Source organism: Corapipo altera, unplaced genomic scaffold (genome assembly GCF_003945725.1).
Source record: "Corapipo altera isolate COAL_440 unplaced genomic scaffold, ASM394572v1 0, whole genome shotgun sequence".
Lineage (NCBI taxonomy): Eukaryota > Metazoa > Chordata > Aves > Passeriformes > Pipridae > Corapipo > Corapipo altera.
In genome coordinates, this window is record NW_020884872.1 from 30721465 (window position 1) to 30739579 (window position 18115).

General features: G+C 39.7%; 1 protein-coding gene across 3 annotated transcripts in view; it reads left to right on the forward strand.

Annotated features, from left to right (window-relative positions):
- The window catches only part of AFF3 (AF4/FMR2 family member 3), a 327344-nt gene that overhangs the window by 293232 nt on the left and 15997 nt on the right, over window positions 1-18115 (forward strand). For all 3 annotated transcript variants that reach the window (XR_003527462.1, XM_027641860.1, XM_027641875.1), the window contains exons 13-14: window positions 2263-2464; window positions 5022-5149. Coding sequence is in view for 2 of the 3 variants with exons in the window: in XM_027641860.1 (XP_027497661.1) it covers window positions 2263-2464; window positions 5022-5149 (330 nt within the window). In the remaining variant the exon portion in view is untranslated. The remainder of the gene's footprint in view (window positions 1-2262; window positions 2465-5021; window positions 5150-18115) is intronic.

Here is an 18115-nt window from a genome sequence, read left to right on the forward strand (position 1 = left end):
TTTGTGCTAGTGTAGGACATGATATCAAATGCTAATATTCCCACAGCTGAGGAAGGGCTACCGAGGCTGTAGCTAAACAACAGCGCAGATATCAGGACCTCCTGGTACTCTTGCAACAGCAAGCTGTTCATGTTGTCACATCCCCTCTCCAGTTACACCACCAGAGATGCCTGTGAGGATCTCCTGTAAATACACTCAGGAAACTTGTTTGGAACCAGAACTCTCTTTTCCTTTTCTGTTTCCTTTTCCTTTTTCCTTTTCCTTTTTTCTTTATTTTTTCCTTTTTTTTTCTTTTTCTTTATCCTTTTTCCTATTTTCTTTTTCTTTGTCTTTTTTCCTTTTCCTTTTTTCTTTTTCTATCTCTTTTTCCTCTTTTTCTTTTTCCATTTTATTTTTCTTTTTTTCCTTCGTTTTGTTTTTTTGGGGATTTTTTGTCCCAATTATTATTATTCATCTCCCAGTACAGTCGCCCAGACAGTTTTGGCAGCACAGCTGAGGTCTGGTAGCAAAGGGAGGAGCAAAACCACCTACAGACATGAGCATTTTGTTCTGTGGAATTAGAGCCTGAGGTGCAGACTAAGTAAGGTCCTGTTTGACAAGAAAGGCTGCAGGGTCAGGCAGAGATACCCCAAATATCTTGCACCTATATGAGATGCCACAATCTGTCCATTTCCAGCAGATGACAGCTCTGAGACTGTCCTTTGCTGCAGGTTGCATGGCTTCTCAGTGTAAGAAAATGTGCTGCTGTGCTTTGACTGCTCACAGTAAGTTTAGGTGGGCCCTACTCAACGTGCCAAAGGCCATGTGGAAGGTGAGCAGTTGAAACTACAAATTGCAGCTACTTCTCGCAAGCTCTGGGCCAAGCTTTTGAGGCTTGGGTACATTTCTAAAGAGCTGTGGCTTCTCTTGGATGCTTCAGGCCCCCACTTTGACAGTGATGTGTAAACATGGTTAGCCAAGCCATGGGTTTATGTTTGAAAAGAGGAAAAGAAATTACGGTATCAGCCTGCACATTCAACATAGTGCTAAAGATCTTATTTTTCTTAGAGGGAGAAGAAAGGCACAGTTGTCTGTCTTACACACCCAGAGTTTTGCTTTTGTAAACAGCATCGGTCATTAAAGCAAAACAGTTGACACAGTGTTTTAAAGGTACTACGTGCTGCGAAACAGTAAAGGTTCTGAATTACAATTCATGGCTTCTTTTACAGCTAGTTTTTAAAGACTTGCCAGATAAATGGACAAATGTATGATAAGAGCACATTTAATTAGCCCTGTTCCCTGAAATTATGTGCAGAGGTGAAGTATAGTTCTTACTGTATTCTTTTTTGCAATTCCATTAAGTGTATATTGTCTGATACAGTAACTATAAAGAAGTGAGAATTGTCCATAAAAAGTAATAGTCTGAATAAAGGGGAATGTGACAGGGAAAGGTATAGTGTTAAAATAGTCTCTCTGACCTTAATTGCAGTTTTAGTCTTAATGTCAACTGTCTCCTTAAAAAACTTGCAATTTTTGTGTGTTGCTTTAAGATTTTCAGCTAAATATTTTCTTCAAGTTAGTGCATCTGAAGTTTATTTCTGGGCATATTTTTATGGTCTGACTTCTCTTCATCCAAAGCTTCTCTTGAACAAATGAAAGCTGAAAATACTGTCTGTGTTATAGCTTTCTGCTTTAGAAGACAGAGCAGCTCACATTTCTCTGCATCTACTGTTTGCATATGCTTCCTTTTGTCTGCACTAACAGCCTATCTTTCTTTGTCTTCAAAATCTGTATTAGATTAGTATAAACAGTGCTACCAAAGGCTGGGCAGTGAGCACAAAAACAAGCCAGTCATCTTTAAACACATTTCCTGTTTTAGCTCACATATGGTTTTATTGCCTTGGCTTATAAATTGTCACCTGTAACGGTGAAATAGGGCCCCATAACCTGAACTTACACTTCAGAGCCTAATCTTCGTCTCCAGCTATCCCTTAAGAAATGGTGAGCAAGTGGCCATTTATCTCTGTATTTTTTTTTTCAAGTACTGTGATACGGACTTTATATTAACTCCAGAATTACAATTTGCCTTGAAGGGAAAGAGAAGAAACATGATACAAATTTGTAAATGAACTCTTGGTCCCAACACTGTACACTTGTTTCCAGATACCAATAGACTTTATCCTGCCAGCAGGTTTTAAATTCAAAGTTTTGGTAATATATAAAACATTTACTTCTCTCAAAGCCAGCTTTGTGACACTCCATTACTGTAATTTCCATTTCCAGCTTGGCAATACCAATAAATAAAAATGAGAAAATGCTTCGGTCACCCGTCTCTCCCCTCTCTGATGCATCAAAACACAAATACTCCAACGATGATTTAACTTCCTCCAGCAGACCTAATGGCAGCAGTCTATTACCTTCCATCTCCTCCAGCAAAAAGCAAAAGGGTGAAATCCAGTCGCAGCCACATCCCGGAGACTTCAATGTAAGTGTATGCTGTTGTTCACAATATATAGCCTAGCAGTATATTTTTCACTTTGTATTGCAGTCTACGATAGTTTTGCAAAACGTTATGCAAAAAAAAAATTGTAATAATGAATGTTATTTTGTAAGTTCATCTTTTCTGGCTTGGAGCTTAGCAAGGCACAGAAGAAAGGAAAAAGGGCAGGCTGTAAAATGGGCAAATAACAAAGGCTACATAAGCAAAAGGTAAAAGCTAATGGCCCAAAACGAATAGCTGTCGGTCTCCAGAGCATTGCTTGGACATGATGCAAGGCCCTACATTCGTGGTGCATAAGGCCCCTACTGTATAAGGGCTGCCACTGCCTTAACCATGAGTGTGCCTGCAGACAAGTTCTCCTACCTGTCTTAGAAAAAACTTTCTCAGATCCTACTTACACCAGCGAACAGCTTAGCACCAGCCTCACAACTCAGCTCCATCAGAGCCCAGGTATTCATATCCTTATCAGAGAGTCTTGCTCATGCTAAATGTGCCCAGAGCACTGTTCCAGATAAGGGTGTATTACTACACTGCATGGTGGCCACTCCTTCAGAGCACAGAGAGGGAGGAGTAGATGGCTGCCCCCATTTATGCATGAGTTCTGTGATTAGGATGCTGGAATAAAGAGCCTGTTAGCTCTTTTGATTCAGGGAATTCCCATCTCTCTCTCTCTCTCTCTCTCTCTCTCTCTCTCTCTCTCTCTCTTATTTCTCAAAATCATACCATATCCTCAGGCCTACAGGACACTGATGGTAGAAGATCAAGGGCATAATATTGTCACATCCTCCCCATGACACTGTTCTGCTTTATGTGAAATTCCTAGAAAAAGCAGTTTGGATTCTATCATCTTGATGCCCACTGCTGAAACATCTAGTCAGGCTGTAAGGGCATTCTTCTGCCCATGCTCCTCTCCTTGCTACAAAAGCTGTTCATATATTTTATCATATATCTATTTGTAATATTTGTTATTTGATATAAAAGAGGCTTCAAAAGCCTAAGTATTAGTGCCTGAGCAACTTTTAGGTAAACAGTCTACCTGAGTTGTAGCAGTGGTCTCTTCCAGCCACTTTTGCTGTGGTGATAAATGGCCCCACAATATCTGTTAAGTATATATGCATATACTTAAATATATTTTTTTTTTGAGAGTGGAGGAGGAAGTAGTAAATATAATATTAATTTTGAACACTTTTTAAAAAAAAAGTTATAAATTGTGTGTTTCAAGAATATCTCACAAATGCTTTTGGTAAATTGAAATAAACTAATACATAAAATACTCCAATAAAAAGGCCTTTAACATATAGTTCTTTATTTATTTTTCATTCATTAAATGCAAAGCTTTAAACATTTTAACTTCTAAAATATAAATTTAGATGTTTATAACCCATTCAGAATTACAATGATATGATCCTTCACTTGGTATCTTGAAAATAATTTAAATTCCTTTATAGGCAAATGTGTTGGAAATCGAAAGTAAAGGGTGATTGCTTTATGATCCACACCCTTATCAAATGCATTTCACTGAGATTTTCTGCATAGCCTAGCAATGCTCCATTTGGTCAACATTTAACAACCTTTGCAATAAAATTCTTATGTATCTGGTTATTCATCTGAGCCTGCTGAACTGATCTGGATGTGCCATGTAGAAGATGAGAGCTCATGAACTATAAATGTTAAAGTTAGCTTTGTTTTATCCCATCTTCTCATCTGGCACCTAACTGGCAGATCCTTCAAATTCCTGTCAAAGACTGCAAGCCAGGCTTGCCCACAGTGGGCTTTTATCCATTTGAGCTTTTTTCCCATTTCCCTGGTGCCTTTTTGTCTGTCACCTGACAAAGAACAATGATTTTTGGCAGTGGTTATCAACCAAAAACAACCTGGGGCCCTCTGTTTTGCACTGTACCAGTGCGTAGTAGCCCAGCATAGCAGGTCACTTGGTAGAACAAAGGGCTCAGGAGGCCACCTGAAGGACAGGGCTGCAGCTGAGGGAATGCATGAGACCCTACCAAAAGACATATTCTTCCAGTGCAGCACAAAGAAGTGGTCTTTCAAGGTGATCAGGAGCCCAGAGCACAAAGAAACCTGGACCTTGGGCTACAAATTCATACCACACAAGTACATCAGCAGGGCAGCATGAAACGAGTTGAACGTGTAAGTTCTCGCTCTCCTGAGGCAAGGGACAATGCTGGTTTGGAAGCTGAAAGCTAGAGATATAACTTGATCTTCTAAATTACTACAACAGATCTATTCTTTAATAATTTCACTTACTGTGTTTCAGAGTGTTTTGATAGCTACTAATAGTTCAGCTTAGTTTCTTCTCTTTATCATATTGAAATTCAAGCCCTTTACAAAGTGCTCTGACCAATATCTGTGAATTCCTGGCTGTTAGTGATAGGACACTTGTACATACTTCCTGCTCAAATAGTAGGAAAACTAACTTCTAATTTACAACACAGTGCAAAGACACTCTGGTTTTCTTGTTATTTGTAATTTTTTTAAGTTAGTAGCCAATTCCTCAATGTCTTACCTGCTGTTTGTTGTCTAGAAAGCAATTCACATCAATTCAGAAAATGTTCTTCTCTGCAATAAGCCACAGTCCCAAACACAGCCTTGGTCACCTCTGTCCAGCACACCCAGGGACTGCAGAAGGACAAAGCTTATCTTTGATGATATGTAAGTACAAATGGCTTTAAAATTAAAACAATATCATTTTTTGCATTTAAGAAGAGAAAAATACAATTTGTCCAACAGGAACTGAGATGTGGCCAAAATTCTAGTAAGACTTATTGTACACTGAGAAATGAATGAAACATACTATATAAACTCCTTAGTTTTTCATCATAAATTGAGCCTCTAACCATAGAATAGTAGAATTCATAGAATCACAGATTCATAGAATGCTTTGGATTTGAAAGGACCTTAAAGACCGTTTAGTGCCAACCCCTTCACCACGAGTAGGGGATGTCACCCAGTTTTGACCAGGTTTCTCAAAGCCCCATTCAACCTGGCCTTGAACACTGCCAGGGATGGGGCATCTGCAGCTTCTCTGGGCAACCAGCTCTGGTACTTTGCGACCCTCACAGTAAAAAATTTCTTCCTGACATCTAACCTAAACTTACCCTTTTTTAGTTTAAAGTCATTCCCCCTTGTCCTATAACTGCAAGCTCTGGTCAAAAGTCCCTCATCATCAGGGAGCACTGAGGACTGGGTGTTCCCAAAGGATAGGGCACCAAGAGCCAAGATGCAAAATGCAGCTGGCAGGGGTCCAAGTCTCACAACACCTAAGCCAGGTGAGCAGGGCGAGCCCAAAGGTGGAGTCAGGTTCAACCAAGTGCTAAGATCCTGAGGCACTTCCATGGTGATGAGTCAAGTCCAAGGTCAGGCCAGGAAGTCAGGTCAGGATCAAGTCCAACAGACACAGCCTGGGGACTGCCAGGCATGCATAGTAACAAGGCAGGTCTGAGGTCCAGTCAGGAAGGCAAAGCCCAGGGCAGGGTCCAGGCCAATGGAGGACATGGCCAGGCACAAGCACTGCTGTAAAGGGCACGCTTGCAGTGAATTGGAGAGGGAGTGAAGGCCCAGACCTGAGCTTAAATGGATTTCATTAGCCCATGGACAGAGGGAGAGGCCCCACATGAGGCAGGTCAGGGCCATTAAGATTTTATTAGTATCCTTGTGGCACTGGTATTAATTATGCACACATCAGACTATTAATGTATCATAACTATAGCAAGGCAGGGTGAGAGGGGCACCTTCTTGTGCACCCTTTGGAGCAAGGGGAGAGGACATAAGGAACCTTGCATTTCTGAGCCTTGACAGCTGCTGCTACTACTGCTCAGCTAGAGGTATTGCAAGGGCAGGGTGAGCAGGAAGCAGCAGTGGTAAGCATGAGTACCTGGAGGTGTACCTGGCCCTCCTCACCTCCATTGCATCCTTCACACATCCCTGGCTACTTCTCTGAAAATATTTTAAGCTTGTAATTGTCTTTCTTTTATTTTTGGTAAATTAAAATTGCCAATTTGTTTCCCAAGGTCATTTAGGACATAGTATTATTTAGATAAGGTAAAATGGGGAAACTGAAGGTTGAAATCCTAGTATCTAGAAAATTCACATTCTTTTTGACTGATAATGTTCTGGCCTGAAAATACTGATATTTTTTCTGGCTATTGTAGAAGAGGTTCTGTTCAAGGTAGGCCTCAAACTGCCTGGAGCTCTAAGCTGCATGACCTTGACATAGTTTTCGTACTCCCAGACTTTCACCCACAACATCTCTAACTCCTTTATACCAAAAGAAATCTTGGGATAACAGCCTTGTTTTCTCAGGAACTGCTTTCTGCCAGAATTGTTTTTTTTTTAATATTAACAATTATTATTGTTGTTGTTCAAACTGTAATGTTTGTTCACACTGTCTGGTCTCAAGGACAACTAGAGAGGCAGCAGCCTCTCATAAAGAGAAACCAGGTTTCCTACTATAAGGTACAAATAATTCCTGTGGACTTCAAAAGGATGTAACTGGCTTGCATGTCAAGAAAAGAAGGCTTAATTTCTGTGTATATTCATGGCAGTCATAAGCAGATGTAAATTGAATAAATGTAATCAGTTTTTCTGCCTCTTTTGGAAAAAACTCTCCCCTGTGTATATATCCTTGTTATTCCTCTTACTCCACCTCCCTCCATGGTTTTAACTCTTTCAGTATGTTTATTTAACAATGTTTAGAAGTACTGCCTAACTCTTCATATCTCTTAAAATGCTTTATAATCTGTAATTTACTTGCAGCTGCTTAATTTTTCTGCAGTTTAAATATGTACATACAAGGCAGAAAGGTGTCAGAGTCAAAAGTCAATAGGATGTGCTCATCTCTTTGGATTAGAAAGAAACAGTCAGAAACAGCTACAACAGAACTATTGTATCTTCATCTGCTTTTCCCTCAAGATGCTGACAAAAACCAGGGGGTTTGAAAATTTGTTTCATTTTCCCCCTAGGATACTGTCATAGGAGATCTGCTTTGGTCAGCATCTCTGTCATCTGAGAGGCTTTTATCACTTGCTTTCTCCATTAGTGATAGAAATGATTTCTCTGGCAGGCATCTCCAGTAAAACTGTTTCAACTTTTCAGACAGATACAATTAAACATTGGTGTATAGTGCCTTCCATGTAAAATATCCCCAAGCAACTTGTAGACACTTAAAAAAATAAAAAAAGCCAAATAAGATAAAACACAGAATCAAATATATCTTAATTTGTCTTTAAAACCCAGAAACAGTTAAATGCCTGTTGTGCTAACTAGAGGAAGGACATTGTCAAGTACTACATCTGTCATCCACAACCTGTGTCTGGCATATGCCATCAGAATACTAGCTGTACTAGATCTTGATTCTGAAATTACTGTGCAGAGAAGTCACTGAAATGTAGCACATTAGACTGGCTGTAAATGTTATATGCCAACAAATTTGACTCACATATTAGAAGGATCAAATTAAACATGGCAGCCAGTGCCTTTCAAATTCGTATAGTGCCACAGCAGAGGAAATGCAGTACAGTAGGTCTAAATTATGTAGTAATCCTAATGGCACCATTTGTCCAAAATGATGCCTATGAAGTATTTCATCTCATAATCCATGAAGTTCTGAATTACTGTAATCCAGCCACGGCTTTAAAGTCTTAATTTTAATCCGACTCTGAAGTTTTTAAGAGACTAAATCCCTTATATTTGATTTAAAACAACAACTATTTTTTTAACCAATCAGTGTGTCTTTCCTTTATTCTCAATTTATTTTCTCCAGATCATTGACAACAGCTGTCACTAGCAATAAATTGGAACACAAGTAGGTCAATAAAAAGTGTATCTTGCTTGGCAGAGTACTGTATACACATAGACTGCAGTAGAACAGTAAATATAGCTAACAGTCTTCAAAAGACAGGCAAAATTCTACTTTACCTAGTTTGCCATTTTTTACTGATAGATCTAGATATGCTTAGAGGTACCCAGCATGCCTTATATGTAAGTGACATCTGTGCTGTTTTCAGTGGTAATTCTTAACAAGATTTCCTGGATTTTTGGCCATTTTTGACTCCATGAAGAGAACATTTTCAAGGCTACATAGTAATGCTTCAAGCCAAATTGATTCCTGCTGTAATTTCACTGAATGATAGAATTCCCAATAACTGCATTTAGGAAATAAGTCTGTTGTCCTTGAAGGGATAAGCACAGACATGCTGTGGGTGCTCAAGGGCACAGTCCCACACCTTCCTCAAAATACTGCATATGTGGTATAAAAAAGAGCAGAGTGTACCCAGCTTCCCAGTTTTCCTTATGTCTAAATCAGAACATGCTCCTCAGGATTATTTTATTGCATTATGGGTATTCTTTCAAACCTGGGGTGTGGGTTTTCTTCACTTATATTTATTTTTCTTTTTTTTCTGGCCTTAGAGGAGTGAGATAATACCTCTTCTACAGCTTTTTTTTTAATTCATGTTTTGTTGAATGTCTGTACCACCTTTATGGATTTCAGTGCTACACACATCCACCAGCTTTACATTGTCCAAGGGACATATCCTGTGGTGAGATAGAATTACTATGTTTGTTTGTCAGACAGTAAACCATATACCCAGAAAATATTCAGACTGTAAAGGTGTTACGCATAGAGCTCATGAAGAGTTCAAAAAACAACTTCTTGGCACATCTCTTTGTTTTGGCTTGAAACCCCAAGTGTCTCATTTTCAAAAGTCTCCTCTTCCTTGTTCTTCCTCAGAGTGGAAGGGAGAAGGTGCTCCTGGGTTCTGATTCTCATACAACATCTGGAAGTGATTTCACTTTGCATTGCTCAAAATGCCCCAGGGACTCCTGAAATATTTAGAGAAACTTTTGTAGTGCTGAACACATCCTGAGGAGCACAGTTAAGGAACAGAGCTTGGCTCCTCTTTCTTCTCATCAGCAATCTAAAAAATCACTGGTCAGATAGACCAATGTCTACTACACTAAATTCCTTAAAATTCATATACTTACATTGGTCTGCTCCCAGTTTCTTGGCTTTGAGGGATTTCAAGACTTCATCTGACTATCCCAGTCTCCCTCTTATTCCTTCTTACTTGTGGCACTGAATTTTCTCATGTGTACCCTGCCTATGATAAAATAGCATTAGATGTGCCAGACACTGCCTCCCATGCCAGTGTCTCCCATGCCAGACACTGCCTCCCATGCTTAGATAATTAAGCTACCTGTTCTCTGCAAGACCACCTACCCCCTTTCTTTATAGGGACACTTGGTTTGGTGGGAAACAGATGCTTAATCAGCTCTGGCAGGAGATTCTCAGAGGGTATAGAATTTATAGCCACTATTCCCTGTCATTAAAGGAAAACCAGACCTGTAGACCTCATTTGAACTTAAACGCTACATCATGCTCCTCCTCTGTTCCTGTGGGCAAGTGGTTCAGCACTGCTTATCTTTGTATGATTAAACTGTCTGCACTCCCCAAAACAAAGAACATTCACTGCCTCCTGAGAACAGTCCCTGGCCTGTGCTGTCCCCCAGCTGTGCTCAGGCATTGTCTGGAACTGAGCTCAAAACTATGCCAGGGAGAGTGAGTATCAGCAATTACACAGCATGGATGATCAAATGATAAAGCTGGTATCCTTGCTTATTTCACTTGCACAGGCGTAGCCAAGGAATGTTTTTACTGACAGACTTAGATCTGAAATAGTGTCTGATAATTTTGTCACTCCGGAAGGAGGATTTGTTTGCATTAATTGATTTTGATGTAGCTTTTTCTTACTCTACAGATAGACTAGAAAATATCTTCAGTCCACAATGATTCATAATAGCGAGCAAGACAAGGGTCTTCTAATCAGGTTCAGCAAACTCTCCTCCAAGTCCCAGCAGCAGAGCTGAATCTCATGGATGGGAAAAGACAGTCTCTCCCACGAGTCTTTCCAAGTCTTTCCTCACCTCTACAACTGGTGAGCAATGAGCAGATGCCTACAGCAGATGATGAGCACCCTCCAAACCCTGCAGCTCTTGGAGTAGTCTAGGTCTCATGCTGAATATGCGGAAGTCTCAGCTAACTTCCATGGTGTTTGCCGTTCTACCATGTCTATGGTACTTGACAGAGCTTGTTTACCTGAGGTTTGATTTCTCCTCTGATATCTAGAAGTCCATCCCAGTGTAACTGGGGCTTTGTCTACTTGTGCTAGCTCACAGGGAGGTGTGAGTTTTCATCACCCTCAATTCCAGGATTCACAGATGTGGTGTGTACGAGATATTCTAATGCCTCTATTTGAGGCTTAATTCCCAAAACAGCTTTGCTGTGCCCGTGGCAGTGGAAAACGTATTTACATACATTTGAAGAATGTGTTTCAAGTCCATTTTTCACAATATAATTACCCAGAAGCTTCCGTTTTGCGCTAGAAGGTTCACTGTAATGGCCCTAGGGTGCAAAGGCTGTGATCTCCCAGGGAAGCCTGGGAGCTTTCCTGCTCATTCCTTCAACATGTAAAGTATATTTTCATCTGCCAGAGATAACAAACCACACAGGCAAATGATCCTAACCTCTTTAATCTAGAGAATCACAGGTAGACTATTCAAAATCATTTTTAGCCTGGGAATACCCTGTTCATCTTCAGAACAAACAATGAGTCATGGAGCTGGAAAGGGGCTATGATAACCTAACACCCGTGAGGAATATGAATTCCCAAAATCCCTATCAGTTGTTTACATTATTATGTGCCTCATTATGATTTCTTTCAAGTCCTGTGATTACTGAAGTTTCTTAGGCAGGCTTGACAAGACAGGATCCTTGGATAAGTCTTTGTTTCAGGATCGCCTGCTTCTTTCAGTGTAGATATCCCATTCATGTCACCCAGCAGTTTCACCCAGACCTTGTCTTCTCCCTCAACAGAGCTGGGTACATCAAAGCTGGCTGCCAGGTAGTCCCTCTCCCAGAAAGGTCTTTCTGCCTTTGGTTTTCAGCTGCTTCTTAAGAATTTAAGGCATCATTCTATGGAGTTTTAAAACAAAATAGATCTGGACTGCTGTAGTCCTGCCCTTTCTCCCCAGGTCTGATTATAAAAGCTTTCACTCTATCTTCAACTGAAATTAGTTTATTTCACAATATCTATTTAACATACATTGAAAGAGACAAAAGTCCCTATTGTGAATACTTCTTTCTTTCCTCTCTTTTAACTCGTACACTTTGCCCTTGCGTGTTTTAGTTTAGATATTGATTTCGCATGGATATCTATAAGTTGTGAATCTGGTTCATACCCAGGAATTTGTAGTAGATTTTGACTCTTTCTCTTGTATTTCACTACTTTAAGATGGTTAGTCTGGAGGATTTTGCATTTTTGCCAAAATAGGAGTCCCCACTTATTTTATCCTTCTGCATTTCATTTAAGTTAGATGTGAGGCTTTAATTTTGTCTGATATTTTTTGCAACAATAACTCCCTCCCTAGGTATGTGTACTATTCATCTATTCATCTAATCTGAGCTATTGACCTTGTTATACTAAACCCAACAAGATGTTGTGTAATTGTGTGATTGAGTAAATTTTTCTTACATTTGGCCTGACTCCAATCAGATCCTTTGTGCCTGTCTTTCTGAAATGCCTATAGTACTATCATTTAAATGGCTCAGAAATACTCTCCTGTCCCTCTCCACTTGGCATGCTCCTCTGGTGAACCTCCAGACCTGCTGGGTCTGCCAGAGCAAGCATGAGACTCCTATAGTTGGGTACCCACTTGGTGCAGCGTCACGGGCTCTGTGTGTGTGCCGTACCTCAGATGTAGCACTGCTGTGTCCCATAAAACAGCATTTATTTGAAGTTGTGGAATGGGCAAGAGGCCGTGATACATCAGGGGAGAACAGTATTTTGTATAGCAATACCCACTCAGCTCTGTTGTTTACCCCAAAGAAGAACACCCTTGTCTGTGACCCAGCATGATAGACAAACTCCTGACACATGTCCTGGTATGAAACAGCAAACAGGCAAGGCTGTGTACCCCTGCCTTTCACTTTACATGGTTTTCTTCCTCTTATAGGATTTTCTTCTCCTCCTGGACTGAAAGCTCAGGGCATACCACCACAGCTTCAAAAATGGACATAGGCTTACCCTGGCTATGCCAGTTTCTTCTGATTTGCCCCAGCTCTGACCAAATTTTAAAGTCACTCATTTTGCTGTTCTACTTCTTTCCAGCACACCCAGTTTTTCAGTGTTTAGACTCCTAAAGTTGTGAAACTGGTCCTATATTTAGAATTATGATTTAAACTGCTTTTATTACATGCAATTGTTGTACACTGAGGAAGCACTAGTTGGGTTTTTTATAACACTTCAGCAGTATTATCTCTGAAGGGTATTAAAATGTGCACTTGGCTACATTTATGATGTTTAATTGAACTTTTATTAGTTTTTTTTAATGTATCCTCATAAAGCACCGTACGACAGTAAGAAATAACGTACAAGTGGTAGATTATGTAAATGAAGCAGAAAATGCTATAGTTTAGTATTTAGTTCATATAAAATATAAAAATTAGATGAAAAATGTTGGTTTGAATGCAGTTATAATTAAAATTGTATATTGGAGTCTAACCTACACCATACTCTCTAAATACCACTGGTTGCTCTGAGTTCCAAGGAGATTATTTTGCAGTAGATACTGATAAATTACTGTACAAAGTAAGGCTTTTATTGATTCACTTTGTTTGATTCTCTCCCCTTTATTTTACTGCATGAGTTTACATTTTTGCAATTATCTGCTAAACTGGAGTAAACTAAATTCAGAGAAGACAGCAAAAGACAAAGGGGGCAGAGATGCACTGTAATGGCACGGAGCTAAATAGGATGAGAGAAACATACATACACAAAAAACAATTCACCTGGGTAATGGTAACCCCACTCTTAGGAGCTCAACAGCCTGGAAATTCTGAAAAGCTGCTTCTGAGAGGGGAGTAATTACGATGCCCACAGCCATCTCACCTCATGCTGGGATCCCGCACAACATAACAAGCAATGGAAATGCTGTCTTTCCCGCTGGTTTTTGACAGGCTCCCAGAGAAAGTGGTGCCAAGGCAAGTGAGAGAAATTCTGGACAGTAGCGGATTGTTTGATAAATTTCATCCTGGATTCAGCCCCAGCCATGCTACTGAGGCTGCCCTTGTCAAAGTCATAAATGGTTTGAATGCCACTGCTGAAAAGGAAGCCTGGCCTTGTTTGTACTATCAGATCTAGCCGTGGGGGGGTTATTCTGTAAAAGGCTGGATTCTGTTGCAGTGCCTAGGTGACTGGCTAGTGTTGACTGAGAATGCGTTGAAATGGTTCCAGCGGTACTTGATTGCTTTCCCCAATCAACGTAGTAGGGTAAATTCTCCTCGAGAGCAGCCAGTTTCACATAATGACACTTGATCCCAGGGAGAATTCACCAGCGGCCTGACTTAGTTGGCACTGATGCTTTACGCTCTTTCTCTTGCCTTTCAGAGAGATATATGAGATGCATTAGAGCAGTGTATTAGAACTCCTTTTTGGCTTTATTGAAGAGGACTATATTTCTAAAAGTACCAACAATCAGATATTCAGAAACAAAAGACTTTCTTGTACAGTCAAGATTATTAATAGAGATAAAACACTTGTTTCTACCTGTTAATTTGAAGTCAGATTTTTTTTTAATTTTTTTTTTTAAAGAGGTCTGAATTATCTTTGTAAGTCTGGAGTGACAGTGCTGATCTCAATAGATTCATACACTTGTAAATAACTTACAAGAAGAGCCTGACTCAATTGTCTGAAAACCAGAAATCACTGAATAACTTTCCTTGGGACTTCAGTTTACATTCATGACCAGTAAACCTAACAAAGAGATTCCAGTGCTGCTTCTGCTCCTCACAGCCACTCCAGTTCAACCAATATCCTAGTACCATTTTAACCCTGTAGAAATTTTTCTATTCTCTCTCTTCTCAGGCTGTAGCAAGGCTGTCATCTGCAGGGGCTTTGCAAAGTTGAGACCAAAGACCTGAAAAGAGTTTTAGCCACAGACCTTTCTGAGTGTCTTCAGTGGGAAAACAGATTTGCTTCTCCTCCAAATGCCTCTTGTCAACAACACACAGGATCTGAAATAAGCTTCCAGTGAGATTCCCTGCAAATTTTCCAGTCTGAGATTAACACCAATGTAACTAAATAAGCCAAGCTGCAGAGGAAATTTGGATGAACCTTCATGTTTGTGACAGAGATGGGTTCTTGGTCACCAGGTCACTATAACTTCAGAGTCTGTAAAATCAGAATAAGATTAACAATTTTTTGTGAACTTCATAGATACAAAATGTGCAGTATGCAAAAGAGCTATCCTGAATAATTAATTTATACATCAGTTTTCTCACATGTGTTCATATGTCCATGAGCTGAGGCAACCTCTTATCTTCAAGAAGCCCATAGAAGAGAGGTTTTCTTCTACTTTTTCTACTTCATGGCATAATAATTTAAATTATTTTGTTACTAAAATGATATAAGAAATTTATACAGTGTATAAAACCATGCATTGGATCTATAGGGCATTTCGGCTTCCCATTTTCACCCAACGTGCACATTAGGTATCTGAATATAAAGGTTATTAAGATGTAGTGATAAATTGAAGAATGGTATTTCATAGATTGAATTAAGATACCAGAATTTGACTTGGCATGTTTATTAACACTATTGAACAAGTTCTGTTTAAAAAGCTAATGATAATCTATCCATTTTATCCCAATGCATCCTAATTTCTGTTAGGCATCCCCTGATTTCTAAATCAGTTTCGTATTTCTCCCATGGAAATACCTAAACATTCACATGGAGAATATATATGCTTTGTTTTAACATGGCATTTTAATAGCTTCTCTTTTTTATATGAGACTTCACAAACAACAATTGGACTTAGTACAAACTGATGACTTCAGTTTTTGCGTTACACTTAACCCACCCCTCAGCGGGGCCCTCAGAGCAGGCTTCTCGGTTCAGTAATGTTCATATTCATGCTAATACCCCTATTGCTAATCATAACGTGGGAGAATAAAACCTGCTGCAAGTTGAAAATCATTTTACAATTAACTTATAAACAAGCCAACCATAATTACATTGTGTTATCTCACATTGTTTTTACAGCCTCTTGCCATGCTTCAAAGAAGGAAATTAGACATACAGTGCTGGGTGATATTTAGGACAGAATGTTGCAAAGGATGTATTTTAATGACCGGAGTTTGAAAGGCTCATGTAAAGGTTCATCACTTTGAACATTTCAGATAGATGAGACCACTGGTTTGTTGCTTTGCCTTGCTTTGCTTTTTTGTACTTCATAGTAAATCATCTTACCTAGGTCATTGTACAAGACAAAGAGAGACGGAACATTTTTTTAAGAATTCCTTTTGTGTTTCTGTAAACATAGCTATTTTTCTGTATCTAACTAACACTGTTTCAATGTGTAATATTTCATAATTGACCAAGACCAAATTCAGATAGTTCTTCTTATTAAGATAATATTAGCATCTTGTTGCACACAGGAAGTATTTGCAACTGTAGTAGGTTATGAGATCCTGGGACACAAACCTGTCTTTAGTCTCCTTGCTGACCTACTAGGTAGAGTGAGCTGGGGTGAAATTTCACTCTGCAGAGAATAATATTTTATAGAAAGTTGGAACAAAGGAACTGTTTTTCATATCAACCAGTTTTTTAGGACAGAAATCATTCTAAAGCAGGCAGACTTTGAATTTTATTTCCATCTAGTTATATTTAGCCTTTCTTCTCTTCAAAATAAGGTTGACTAACCTTCTCTGATACAATTAAATGTCCTTAAAACAGTATGCACATCATACTGTTTTAAGTAAACAGTATGATGTAAACACACTGCCAAATAGCCTTGTGTTCTTAAGGAAGTTATATGGCTGTGCTCTTCTGTCAATAGGCTCCTCTGTGCCCCCATTGATCTCAGTTACGAATCTGAGCATGTTCTTACTGCTATCAGCAAGAAAGTTTTACTCATTCATTCCTCTGACTTCACTTTTTAGATCTGCATCTTCTCTGGCTGACACAAAACATGTTGTTAAACACATGTGCAGAGAAATCCCAATTTCAAAGAAAAAAAGTAGTTACGAATGTGGACTGGTTTGGACTGGGATAGAGTTAATTTTCTTTGTAATATCTCCTATAGTGCTCTGTATTGGATCCATAACCAAAACAGTGTTGATCATACAGAGATGCTTTAGTATTGTTGAGCAGCACTAACACAACCTCAAGGTATTTTCTGCCTCTCACCCCACCCCACCAAGCAGTCTGGGGATGCACAAAGATTTGGGAGAGGACACAGCTGGGAGAGCTGACCCCAGCTGACTGCACCATATGGTGTCATGCTCAGCCAGAAAGAGCTGGGGGAAGAAGGAGAAAGAGAGGATGTTCAGAGTGATGGCATTTATCTGCCTAAGTCACTGTCAAGTACATTGAAGCTCTGCTTTCCATGAGATGGCCTTTGTCTCAGTGCACAAGTTTTCTTACTTTTACTCTTCTACACTTTTACTCTTTTGATTCTCTCCCCCATCCCACTGGAGGGAAGTTAGTGATTAGCTGTGTGGAGCTGAGCTGCTCATCGGAGTTAATGTACAACAGATGAATGGTAAAAACATCAGAACTCAGACTACTCAGGAATATCTCATTTTCTTTAGATAAGGACAAAGGGAAGACACTCTAACCAATACTGAGAAAACTATTTTGCAAGGTAAAACTTCCCTCTCTGAGAGAGAGGAAGATGTGGCATTAACCACAGTATAAGCTGAGAAGAACCAGGACATGTTTTATCTGAGCAGAGAAAGAAGGTCACCGCCCACGTATATGAGACTGGAAGAGTCTGCAGGGTCAGGAAATGTGAAGACTTTTATGAGAGGCAACAACTACAGATACAAGGTTGCAGTCTGAAATGACTTGGCAAATGGCTGTTCTCCATAGTGACTGAGAAAGGTGCCATAGGGAGAGCTTGTAGGAGGAGATGAAAAAATTTGCTTCAGCCACGAGGAGCTCACTGAGGGGGTGACAAGGAGATGTCAGTTTGTTTTGAGTTTGAATGGGAGTGGATAAATCTGGATCACAGATGGACTTGTGAATTTAAGGACAGAGCGAGAAGTTGAATTTGTGCCCTGCAGGTTAGGTAGGTTAAGGAAGGGATGGAATTTCCAAGATCTGTTTGAGGAGAAATCAGTGGAGAAATTGGCACTAGGAACGCCAATGGAATTGCAGCAGGCAGCCCAGCACTGAGTCGGAGATGAACTCCAGGCAGCAAAAGTAAACAGCACTCTCAGCATGCTTACAGATAAGAGGGAGAAGAGTGAGATGGTAGCTGTGGAGGCAAGCAGGTTCAATGTGTGTTTTCAAAGTGGAGAGATTAAACACACACTTGTTTTGAGGGGAGGGTGAAGCCAAGGCAAATAACAATGTACAGAGAGGAATAGAAAAAGAGGTAAGCAGGCACCAGGGAGAAAAAAAGACAGAATATCTTGTTCCGCTTAATGCTTACATCCGTTTCGCAGATCAGAACTGCACTAATTTGGGAAGCAGTTTATATAATCCATAAAAATGCATTTTATTAGCTTTTTTTTACTTTGAATCACTGACTTCTAAAGAATGAGAACAGCCATAAATG